This window comes from Lissotriton vulgaris, chromosome 5 (assembly GCF_964263255.1).
Source record: "Lissotriton vulgaris chromosome 5, aLisVul1.2, whole genome shotgun sequence".
Lineage (NCBI taxonomy): Eukaryota > Metazoa > Chordata > Amphibia > Caudata > Salamandridae > Lissotriton > Lissotriton vulgaris.
Genome location: NC_141693.1, coordinates 1,003,020,714 through 1,003,033,638, shown reverse-complemented (window position 1 = coordinate 1,003,033,638; position 12,925 = coordinate 1,003,020,714). Strand labels below are relative to the sequence as shown.

Here is a 12,925-nt window from a genome sequence, read left to right as displayed (position 1 = left end):
CACACCTGTCCAGCCTTTACAAAGCTCACGATTGTTTTGGGCTGATTAATGAGTTACTGAATTTGAGCTTCAACTCAGGCACCTGCTTTATTTATATCTGTAAGTGGTTCCTGTTGAGGTTTATTTTTTGTGATAGGAGCACTATGCCAGAAAGAATCCTGCCCTGCATATTTATCCAAGAAGACGCCACCATTGCAATACAATTTCCGTTCCGCCGTGGATCGCAGAAGTTTTGTCATTTTTGCGTTCCGCGCGGAACGCGAAAATGCTGAAAGTTCGCAAATTCCGCAAGCGGAACAGAATTTGCCGCCCACCCCTACTGTTCGTCACCTCCACTGCGTTATTGCAAACAAAAACGGAAATATGGCAATCCATCGTTAACAACGTGAATGCAGTCGGAGTGTCGAGGAGGTTAATGGAGGAGGTCAAGAGGCACTGGTATGATGTGCAAAGCCAACCCAAACAGAAAATCACTGCCAACAGGAAGGCAGCAAAGGCGACTGGAGGTGGGAGTCCTGCGCCACAGGAGCAGCTTGATGAGCTAGAGGAAATGGTGGCCACAGTCATCAGTGTGGAGACGGTGCAGGTTGCATTTGTAACTTTAATTACCCCGGGGAGGTGGCGGTCCGTTGGTCTTTGATAAGCCCAGATGGGGGGGGACCTATGCCCCCTTCTATATTTATTATGTTGCCCATGCAGGGGTTAGTCTAAAGCAAGTGTGGAGCCCATGCATGTTTTTTTTGGCGCAAATTCACGATTATCGCAATTTTGCGGCAATATATATATTTTTTTTTATGATTTTAAGGCTGTGGTAGGGTCCCAGGGGGACCCACCACCATGGCTCGGGGGTCAGAGTATTTGTACCCTGCCCCCTTTTCTTTATTTTCACTTTTTGGGGGGGACTCACTGAAGCCTTGTCCCAAGGTGGCTGCCAACACTTCCTGGTTCAAGTGTTGGCGGCCAATCAGAGCGCTTCATTTCTCTGCACAAGATCGTCTTTTGTCACGAAGGCTTCACGGACAAAGATATCACTATAATTTTCTACTTAATTTCTGAGAAACTACTAAACGGATTTGCACCAAATGACAAAAAGCATAAATGTGTGTAACAACATTTATCTTTCTGCCAAATTTGATGTCATTCCGTCCTAAAATTAGGGCTGTAGTTCGACATTAACATTACAAACGCACCCTTATTTTGTGCCCTTATTTCTTGGTCCCCACTGCACAGATCACCCCCAAACTTTCCATGACAAACATAACCTACTTTGACACTTTTTTGTAGAAAACTTCATGAACAATGGTTAAATTACGTCAAAGTTATTGGCAAGTCAAAAAATGCTTTTCCTATGGAAACTAAATTCCAACTTTACCTACTTACTTACTTATATCAAATCAAATCAGCTTTATTCGATTTTTGTACAATAAAAAACCATAAAAGCACAGTACAGGATAACAAGCATATATGTGATTCACATGATATGATAAAATGACCAGTTTGTTAAGACAATCCATTAAAATAAAAAAAATAAGATTAGGATTACTCTAAACAAGCTTTACATTGTGTTGCTGTATCTGATAATCACCTTTAAAAAAGAAGAGGTGGGCATAATAATCTTTTAATTTTCTGAAAATTGTATCCTCAAAAGCGCTAATCTACATTGTCTTAGACCCAACATTGTCTTAGACCCAACATCTTCAGAATGGGAACTAAAAACCTTTTCCTTATACATAAAAGAATACAATGTAATGTGGATTGTGTTGAAATGTCGTCACAAGGACATAACGACAAATTTTGCGACCAATCACTTATGACAGGGAAGGTAACCATTCTGTTAAAGGACCCACAGCGAAAATGGGATAGAAGTATACAACAAAAACTACTCTGTACCTCTATTAAGTAAGATTGTATATCTAAACATGTAGTCATCAAGTGATATTCCATGACTGTTTTTTTTCCCTGTCTCAATAAGCCAACGCTTACTTTCTAGGTGGTGTAAAGAATTTAATTTTAACATTTTTCTCGATATTGTTTCCATGCTATTAGGGGAATCAAAATATTCAGGATGACCAATATCGTATAACATTTTTTTTTACATAACAGATCCAAGGTATTTTTGCCGCCCCATCCAATTTAAGGCAGTCCAGAATTACGTCTCTATTGAAATCTGTTTCCATGGTTACCCATACCTTATGCCACAATAGATGTGGATTTGTTTTAATCATATCAGATACATATGTCAGACCAAGTTCTCTATGACAGTTAAAAGTAGCAGTTGAACTACTTATATGTATATATGTATATATATATATATATATATATATATATATGCTCCCGCCCACCACAACATGGGGCACAGGATCACCTAGGTGTGACCTTATTCTGTTCTTGTCAATGTGCACATCCGTTCTACAAATTGTACCTTTTGTTGGGTGCCAGTGACTACGTGCTCAATGTGTGCTTTTACAAAAAAAATGAAATACTGGATTTTAAACAATGCCTGTTTACATACAAGGTGTGGCTTAAAACAAATGTAATTTAAAATAACCATTAGCAAAGCCAAAAAGGTCAGCAGTCAATACCAAATTTATTGACTTTGCTAATGCTTATTTTAATGTTTCCTTATGCTGTTCCACATCAACCACAAGCCAACATAGTGACGTAACACTTTTCACTAGGTTGGACCCATTGGCCTTGCCAGTGGTTTTCTTGATTTTGTTTCATAATCTCAATAAGGAGAAACATCGCTTTGTTCTCCTGTCATTGCACCTCCTCCACCCCTTCCTGATTTGCTGAATGGAAGTTTTCTTTTTCCCCCTTTGGTGATTGTCTATTCTGCTATATACATAGTTGTATTCACATATTTTTGGGGCTGTTTGTCGTTTCTGTTGATGCTGGGCTTAATTGGAGCCGGTGAGGACCACCAGCAATAATTTTTCGGCACTTTCATTTATTTTAACTCCCCAGATATTTCCCGGGAACAAGAGCGGGGAAGCCACAAAGGGAAAAGAAAGAGGAAGAGAACGACGGAAATTGATCACAAAGGAAACAAGCATTGGCATAGCAAAGCCAATAGGTCTTGCCTTTGGGACCTTACATGTATTTAGCCATGCAGCACATTCATTTGGGTGCTACAGCATCTACTGTTACTTCACGTGCCACTGGTGAGCATCCTTTACATTTGCAAATTACCCTTTATATTTGCAGATTAACTGAGCAGCTCCAGACAGCAGGATATGCAAGAAAGGTAAGCTTTCAAAACCAAGTAAGAGTAAACTTAATATCGGCACAAAGGAGCCAGATTTTTTACATGTAAACATAAATATACATTCCTTTAGGAAGGTCAGAGTTCACGCAGTTGATCCAAAAATAAAAACCTAATTACTCTAAAAAGTAGAAAGGGACATAACCTACAAAAGCAGCCCAACATGGCACAATTGTGTGCAGCCATCCACAAATGAATTAGTGCAGCAAAACTATCTCTCTATACAAAAAGAAGCAGCCGATGTTGAACAGGACTGAAGAGCACAACAGGAGAAAACAAATGCAAACCATAAAGGAAGAAGACACACAAAAGCATTAGAGGAAGAAAGAGGCAGTAAAAAAACAGAAGTTATAAAAACACCCAAAGGGTGCGAAGCCACATGGAACACAGCTCTGGCAGCACCAGGGCCAGACTGGGAACAGCAACCAGCCCTGGCAGATTGCTGTTCGACCTGCCCTGGGAGCTGGAGGAGAGGGGCGGGGTTGCTAGTAAGAAGCACTGCTCCTGCTTTTGTTATAGGGGGGGGCGATATTGCAGCACTGCCCCAGTGACACCACTCAGGCCCACCAGGGAAACACCCAGTGCCCGCTATGGCCAGTCCGGCCTTGGGCAGCACCCGTTTCAACAAGAAACTCTACCATCGTGCTCTAAAGACTCTCTAATGCTAGCTCTCTTCCCGAGGAGTCCGGCTCATTGGCATCTGATAACTGCAATGCACTTGATATGGAAACCAGTGCTTCATCACCAGTGAATGAGACCATTGATCACTTTGGAAAAACCAACACAGAGAGTGAGGAGAGGACAAATGCAGAATCTCAGAGTGACATGCATGGTGACCCTGCCATTGAAAGACGAAATCTAAATCTAGCCAAGAAAGGAACTGAAGCACACACCGAGGTGCAGCAAAGACGCACAGTGCCTGACAGTGCTCGGAGACTTTTTTCTGTGCCCATCTACACCTACATTTGACTGAAAGTGGATAAGTGTGTTTGCGTGGAGTGTCAAAACAGGCACACAGAGCCAATTATTTCTAATTGTCTGCTCTCTATATTATCAGTAAAGCTGAAAAGAAGTCAATGTGCATCTTGTATTTTGTAGTGTTTTGTGACATTTATGAATATACATTTTTGGAGTTTCAACAGATTTCTAGGTTTCACACAGATCATATTGTTGCCCTCGTAAAAAAGACAAATTCTGCTGTAGACTTTGACATATGTCTCTGCAGAACTGGGGTGCCTCTATCATTGCCTAAACTATCTAAGAGGCAAACCAAGAAAATACCAGTCAAGGCAGACTGGGCTTCATTCGCAGTCAGATTACAAACTGTACTCAACAAAACACATGAGTTAACTATAAACAATATAATGTTTTACTTAATATGTGCGCTCATTTTTCGGAGACGGGGCATGTTGGAAGACTGCTGGGGTAAGTGACCTGGTAACAGACACAAATGAGTTGGGTTTGGGAAGGCCACAGCCTGGTGACAGGATGGGCAGTGGTGCCAGGGCTGATGAGAACCAGCCGGAAAGTGGCTTCCACGCCAAATAATTAAATGCCAGCACAGCCCCTGTATCTCCTCCAAGCGCAGGTCACCTGCTCCCTTCGGAGGTCCGTTGTCATCGCAACAGTAATATGGAGGAGCAGTGCTTAATTTGAGCCAGTGATTTCTGGTGCTCAGCACCTAATTGTCAACACATGGTGGCGCTGTTAAAAATGACTACTGACTGCTTCCCAAGCATTTCTTATAGCTTTGGGGGCCTAGAGTAGGCTGAATTGTCACACTTTTAGGAGTGTGATGGTGAGTAGCTGTGTTGGTGCTGTCATTCGCAGCGTTGGCAGGGTCAATGTGTGGTGCACGCTGCAGGGGCATTCTAACGAGGGCCCCAGCACTTCTTTTTTTTTAATTAAGCACTGTGGAGGAGTGAGAGACACGTGATCCCCCCAACACTTTTTAACACTCCATGCTGCACACAAACATGTAAACAGCCAGGACACTGCATGAGATGAGGGTGACTTATAAGTGTGGGTGTATTTTCTTTTGGGGAAGATAAGTAACACTAATGCAGAGGAGGGCGATGGTGTAAACAGTTTAAAACTGTTACAACACCACCCTATCATAAACATCGAAGCACTGTCACCCCAAAGCACTCTAAGAGTCATTTTGATACTCACAATGTATTTACCTCTACCACCAAAATGCTCACAGCACTTAGCGTTAGTACCAACAAGCTATGTTTATCAGCCTCATGAAGATCTGTGGTTTGGTGAGCTCTGACGTACTTTACCCTAAGAGTCCCCTCTTCGATTCCCATCTGCGTTCTCTCCTCTGACATGGTGGGCTGAGCCGCAACCCCTCCATCAAGAAAAGAGAAAGAAGAAACAAATATGCCTCCTGCTCCCGGGGCAGATAAACAGTAGATCACAGAACTGAAAATACAAGCAATAAACAGAGCTGGAGCAATTCACTTCACACCACTGACCTGGTGACCGGAGGCTCACAGTAAACAGCACGGACGATGGGACAGGAAGGAGACCGGCCAGGAAGCAAACAATAAACGACGTGGGAGCAATTCAATATTAAACATCGGACAAAACCAAGAGCCAAGCCTAAAAAAGAAAAGAGTGCCCAGATAAAACCATAAATAAACAATGGAGTAAGGGGACACGTTACAGGGGTAGTCTCCTTGGGAGGGAACACACCCAAAAGTGGGGCAATCACCAACCTTTCTCGAATCAAAAGAAATGCATTGAGAAAGGCACACGAAGGAACCAATGAAAAGTGATGGGCGTAATAAAAGCCCACAGAGTAGATACACCATTTCTCGAAAGAGACAACGCATGAGCTGTCTGGGCGAGACCTAAAAAGCAGGAGGACAAGAGTGAGATAAATGGGCAGCAAGTATATGGTAGGGGATTAAAGAGCATGGGGTGGATTGTAGACTCCACAATCTATCCAGCGTGCCGATGCCTGCCATGGGCTTCTGGTCAGAGCTTTGGGCATGGGCACTTATTCTTCTACAAATTAAGGGCTGCGTCTATGCAATCTTACCGCCTTTCTGCCTTCGATCCATCATTTTTGTAGAGTGACTTCCATTTAAATGAAAAATTATTACTGTTAAATTATGTCGTTAAAATGAATGACTGCAGCTAAATCATCATGTCACCCTCAGTTTTGTCTTTGGCGAAGCTATATCTTCCCTGCCATTTAGCTATTCATACATCCCAAAGTTCAAGGATAATTGCCCTTAAATTAGCAGCGAATTTACTGAAATATTGTAATAAGACAACACTTTTTATTTCATATCAGGAAATCAAAATGCATGCATGAAAACATAATTTGCATGTTATCTAATTTCTTCTCTAGTTCCATCAGAACCCTTCAATGAGCCACCAGGACTAAGGGTGATCTCTCTCTCTTCAGAGGCCCTTCCATTGAAGCGTCTGGATGGCCGTATTGAGAGTTCGAAGGTGCCCCATAACTTTAGATGATACAAATTCCCTCTAGCCACCTTTTACGTGGGCAATAAGGGAAGCTGTTCAACAACAGTGTCACACAGTTCGTTCCCTTAATAGACATTTGCACCTGTGCTATATATCTACTCTGCGTGAACATGATATACGCCCTGTGTCAAGGCATGCCACTAACTCACAATAGGCACCAATTACATGATTTACCATGTTTTTGTGTAAAAGCTCACTGCTTTGTCTTGTTGACAGCGTAACGATACCTTAATCATACAGTGCAGTCTTTATGTCACCTAGAAACAGCGCACAGCTTTTATCAATTACCTTCACTCCTCATTTACAGAGGTCAAAAAGCATCTCCCCCCCCCATGACACTTCATTGAGCAATAAGCTAGAGCACAACTCTAGATTCGTATGCACTAAATTTGTAACTAAAGCATTGTCGAGCGTTTTGCAAACTTTTTTCTTGCATGATACAACTTACATTTCAAGGACTGTTCTCCTGCAGGCCTCTTTAAACCCTGTCGCCTTCCAGCACATGTTTACCCGCCATTAGGGACAGACTCGTGGACTCCCCCTGGTGACGTGTACAGGAGTTGTGACTCTGATAGAACACAATTATCCTAAGGAGCTCATTTCGACTCAACCAGAACCAAAATCTCATCCACTTCAAGCCCATGCAAATGAAAAATCATGAAAGTTCCCAGGGAAGAACTTTGTCCTCAGAAGTTATGCCCTCCCAAAAAAAGATCTAGTGGTATTCTCTCAAAGGAGCCCCACCACAGAACGAAAATAGGACTTACTGGGAATACTGGGAAAAAAATAGATACCCTACGCTCGAAAGGTAAGAGGAATTTTGTCTTATACACTCCGTGATTCATAAGAAACTCCTATGGGTCGCCCCTCCAGCACCCTCCCTTCAGTGGTTAAGTGGTTCATCTTATTCACAATCACCCTGCTCCTAAGAAATAGTCACTGCCCTGATGATCCTCCGTGTGCTCTCCTCTCACATCTACACTTACAATATAGATACTTGTACTTGTCGCAATCTAATTGAAAAAAACACGTGCTCCAGCAGTAGCGTAAGGAAACATGAGGGCCCCCCTCCGGACTCAATCAGGAGCTCTCAGGCCAGAGTACTGTGCTGAGGGGCCTCCTGGAGCTCAGGGCCCCCCGCACCGTGGTGGCTGCGGGGACCTATGTTACGCCACTGCGCTCCTGTTATTCCTATCACCAGGGGCGGCCTTAGGCATGTGCAAGCTGTGCACCTGCACAGGGCCACCAAACCCCAGGGGCCACCACGCCAATATATATCCTTAATATAATAATCCTCTGAGGATGGATACATATTTGCGTGGTGGCCCCTTGCAGGGATTTTGCGGCCTCCGGCTCTGTTCCACTTCCAAACACCCTGACCCCCCCCCTCTTCACTGCCTCCACGCTCCGCCCGGACCCCCTCTTCCGGGGCCCCCTACCTATGCTCCCTGCCCAGGGCCGCCATGAGCATAGAGCCGCCACTGCTATCACTACCCTGCAGTACAGTAAATAGTGCCAAATTGACGAGCACTCCCCTTCCTCCCGACTAAGGCCCTCTTTACTAGTTGCATGGTGCTGGCTGGGTGGTAACTCGCAGCTGTAAACACCGGTATCAATCAGTAACACTTCACTAGTAAATACAATTACGAGTTAATCCCCACAGAATGGGGAATAACTGTTCCGATCAAGGTTTACCGAGCGGAATTCCGCAGGGTATTTCCATTTTTGTGGGAAACGTTTACCAAATACTGTCTCAGAAGGTAGTAAATGTGAGTGATGGAACTGGTGCGGGAAGGGCATCAGGTAGAGCTAGGTAAGAGAGACGAGGAAGTTGCTTGGTGGAGGATGAATGCATACCCACCACCCCCACCCCGTGGTGGTATGGTGGTCACGCAGGAGCCAGGGACTGCACTTGCGAAACAAGTATTGAATTGAGTACGCATATCTACGACACAATTAGCACAACAGTAGCCTTCTTCTGAGGAATTATTAGACTTTTTTTGAAGCTGGGGCATCTAAAAATTGTGCGCAGGAAAGGGTCAAGGACAGACTAAGGCAGACACACACACACAAACCCACACAAACACACACTTTATGCCCCCTCCCAACCCCACAAGGCAGTTGTAATCTAGGGATGACCTTCATGCTCAACAAAACTATATCTCACCGCAAGGGCAGGCTGATTGGCTTTTTCACTGCTTGTTTTATTCTGCTGATGCTGTCATTTATCACCTATGAACAGTTTTACATGCATGCGTAGAACACCGACAACCATCACAGATGCAGGATAAATCATCTATTGTAATGCATTTATGGTGTGTGTTTGTGCCAGTGATCTCCAGTGGCCATAACATTATTTTACAAGGGAACATTATTGGAATAGAACGGGCAGCTATGTCCCGTGTGCCAGCCACTGTGTCACCGCATATTTGGATGCAAGATAGACTGTAATACTGGTAGGAGTCACTTTTTTATCACCACATCCTCACCCGGAAGCGCGCTTTCCCGTTTGCACCCATCTGTAGAAAGAGCCGATGTGGTCCATTCCAGTTTCCATAGACAATGTCCACCTTCCCATCTCGATTGAAGTCAGCTAGGGCCACACCTCGCCCATGCTGATACGCATCATCAACACCTATGAAAACAAAATGGAAATGGCTATCATTGCAGGGAATTGGTCATAGCATCAGCTGTGACTCCAGCATTTGAAATATCCAGTTGGTTTAGTTGAATGTCCTTGGTTGAGCCCAGTGGAATGTCAGCACTCAGTCTACAAATGGCAACATTGCATCTCCGCTTCATTATTAAATTAAGTAAATGAGAGGTTTATGAACGTGGGACATAAAGGCACATCTCACACTTCTGTAGTCTGTGATGAGTGCTGGAAAAGTGCTCATTGATTAAGCAGGATCCTATTCCACCAATGGGCATTCCTCCTCTTCCCTCTTTCTGCTGGAGTAAGCAAGCAATAGAGTGAGCGAATCAGTGAGTGGAAGAATGAGCAAGTACATGCGTGAGCTAGCCGATATGTGAGCAAAGGGAGTGGTGGTTGTGTGCGCAAGAGAGTTGCTTCTCATTTCCACAATGCCCATTGTGAGGCTTTAGCATATCAGAAATTGTCAGAACACATATGGAATAGCTCGTTATATTGTAGACCATCTTTGGGTACCCTTGGCAAAGTCTGAGTGTCTGTAGGACTGGAAAGCAGAGTTTTCTGCCAACCATTCATATGATTTTGCCAGCTTCTACCCCCAACCCCTTTTCGACTGCTGCATGAGCCCATACTGTTTAAAACACCTTTTATGTTTTTTACTATTTCTCCAATCTCAAATTGTGATATATTAGCGGCTCAGTTAAATGAAATGATTGACTGTTTATTACGATCCTTCCATCACATATAGCGAACAAACATAAAAAGCAATTTGCACTGTTTTCTAACAAAGCTCCTAAACAGTTCTATGTACAGTAGTGTTTGTGAAGGCATTTGAAAGCTATTTTATATGGAATTTGTCCAAGTTGATATTATAAGAAACAATATATGCTGTTAGGTAAATGTATGTGGTGTCAAAATCCTAGGGTATCCAGGTACCAGAAGCACTGCAGTAAAAAGTATCACAGCAAGGTTCCTCCAAAAATAAATTCTTTTATTCTCTTCTTGAACAGCTCAAGATAGTCTAAATTCAGCAATTCCAAATGGAAGAATCTACCACTTAGCTGCCAAGCCATAAGGAATTTCCCCTTAAAGTGCTTCTAGGGAAGTCTATCACTTTTCCTATAATCTACGTTGAATCGAAGATAATTTATTTTATTTTAATGTTATTTGCAGTTTTATAAAGTGCAAACTTGGGCCAAGGGTATTGAGGAGCTTTACATGAGCACCAGATTCCATTACAGAAAGCCAGGTTGTTTTTGTTTTTTTGGCACAGAGAGATCAAGTGTTTTGCAGAGAATCATAGGATGTTGATTCGATACTGGGACTTTACACAGTTCCCGAGTTCAAAAGTCAGCATCTCTGGACTTCTTGGTAAATACACTTTGTTGGAAATGGGATTCCTGGTTGGCAGAGGTATGCACCCAAGCCAGGCAGCAACCACTCTAGTCAGCGTAAGCTAGATACACATAAAAGATAACCTGTGCTAACCCTCTGGTAGCCAAAGAGCAGTCAGGCTTATTTAAAGAGGCAATGTGAAAAGTATTTGTGCAACCCACACAATAACACAATGACTACACCAGAAAAAAACTTATGGCAGGTTTTTAAAAATAGAGAATACTTATCTCAGTAAAACAAGACCAAAACAACAAAAATCCAATCAGTAGAAGTCGAGATATGAATATTCAAGGATTACATGCAAAAGAAATGCTTGTAAGTCACTAGCAGGCAAAAGGTTATTTGAGGTAGCGAGGGACCACTGCAAATCCAAAGTTCAGGCGAACCGCATTGTAGGGCAGGCTGGCTACAGGACCCATGCAGGGACAGATAAGAAAGTATCTTGGATAGAGCAAAGCATTGACAGAGAGGACAAGATGCCTCAAACTTTTCGACGCAGTCGGGTCGCTGTGTCATCGCACTTCATCCAGCATCAAGCGATGCAGAGTGTCGTCATGTGGCAGCGCAGGCTGTAGAATCACTATAATTAAAGAGCCTCTGCGTCAGTGTTGAAGGGTGATGTGTCGGTTCCGATAGGCTCAAAGGTGACAAGGCTTTGGTTTTGTAGGAAAACTGCAGAACCCACTTCTGAGGCTCAGACCTTGAGAGGGCACCTCAGGCAAGGGTAGGCCTCACAGATAGCAGAGTCCACCAGCACCAGCAGAATTGCAGGAAGTCTTGTGTCCCTGAGACTTCAGAAAACAGGAGGCAAACCAGCAAGCCCATGGAGATCACTTGGAGGGAAGTCAGAGTTCAGCTCTCCTTCAGCAGAGGCAGAAGGCAGCAGGGCAACAAGTTAAGCAGTCCTTCCAGAAAAGCAGTACAGCTGAGTCCTTTAAGCAGCAAAGCAGTTCTTCTGACAGAGGTTCAGTTCAAGATCCAAAAGTATTTGAATTTAGGGGGTCAGAGACCCGGTATTTATACCCAAAAGTTACTTTTATGTAGGAGATGACTTCAAAGCAGCTCCCGGAAGTCCAGAAGGATCCCTTTCAACCCAGTCCTGTCTGCCAGGCTACCTGTGGGGGGTAAATCAATGATTTCATTTGTGTGTAGACAGGACACCATGGATTGATGTGTAAGTGTTAGCCTCTCCCATTCCTCCCTGCCCAGGAAGACCCTTCAGATTGCAGATGAATGCTCAGAATGCAGATGAGCCTCACTTTCCTATGTTTGTGGCTGTCTAAAGGGAACGCACAAAGTGTAGCTGTCACTCACCCCAGACATGTATTGGAGACAGGCTGTCAGGCACATAGAGAGGAAGTGCATAGAAATGCCCACTTTCCAAAAGTGGTGTTTCTAAAAAATAATGTTAAATCCAACTTCACCAGTAAGGAGGATTTATCATTACCATTCCAAAGATACGAAACATGAAAAAGCTACTCCTCTCAGGAATTTCAGCTTAAAAGTGTATTAAGGAATTCCCTATGCAGGCCTATGAGAGACGTAAGCCTCGCAGTAGTGAACAATGAAAAAGGCTTTGTCACTAATAGGGCATGCAAAACATGATAGTGCATTTCCTACCTTTTACCTGCACGGCACCCTGCCATTAGGGTTACTTAGGGCCTACCTTAGGGGTTACTGGTAAATAATAAAAGGAGAGTTTAAGGCCTGGCAAGTACTTTTAAATGCCAAGTCGAAGTGGCAATAAACTGCATATACAGGCACTGCAGTGTCAGGCCTGAGACAGGTTTTTGAAAGGCTAATTCTGTGGGTGGCACAATCAGTGCTGCAGCCCACTAGTACATTTGAAGTACCGGCCCTGGGTAGATCGTATATGACTTTACAAGGGACTTACTAGTACAACAAATATGCCAATCAGTATACGCCAATGTCATCATGTTTAGGTGAGAAGCACATGCACTTTAGCACCAGTCAGCAGTGGTAAAGTGGAAAGAGTCCAAAGGCCAAAAAAAATGAATCCGCAAAAGTGAGGTAAAAATGCAAAAAGCCTGGGGAAAGAGCACCCTAGGGGTGACAGGTCTAGCACACCTTTACCCTTGTTCTCCAACATA

The 12,925-nt window shown here is 43.6% G+C and overlaps 1 protein-coding gene across 2 annotated transcripts in view; it reads right to left on the bottom strand.

Annotated features, from left to right (window-relative positions):
* CRTAC1 (cartilage acidic protein 1) overlaps window positions 1-12,925 on the bottom strand; it is a 1,573,434-nt gene that overhangs the window by 320,660 nt on the left and 1,239,849 nt on the right. For both annotated transcript variants that reach the window (XM_086922610.1, XM_086922611.1), the window contains exon 7: window positions 9,256-9,401. In XM_086922610.1, the coding sequence (XP_086778736.1) occupies window positions 9,256-9,401 (146 nt within the window). The remainder of the gene's footprint in view (window positions 1-9,255; window positions 9,402-12,925) is intronic.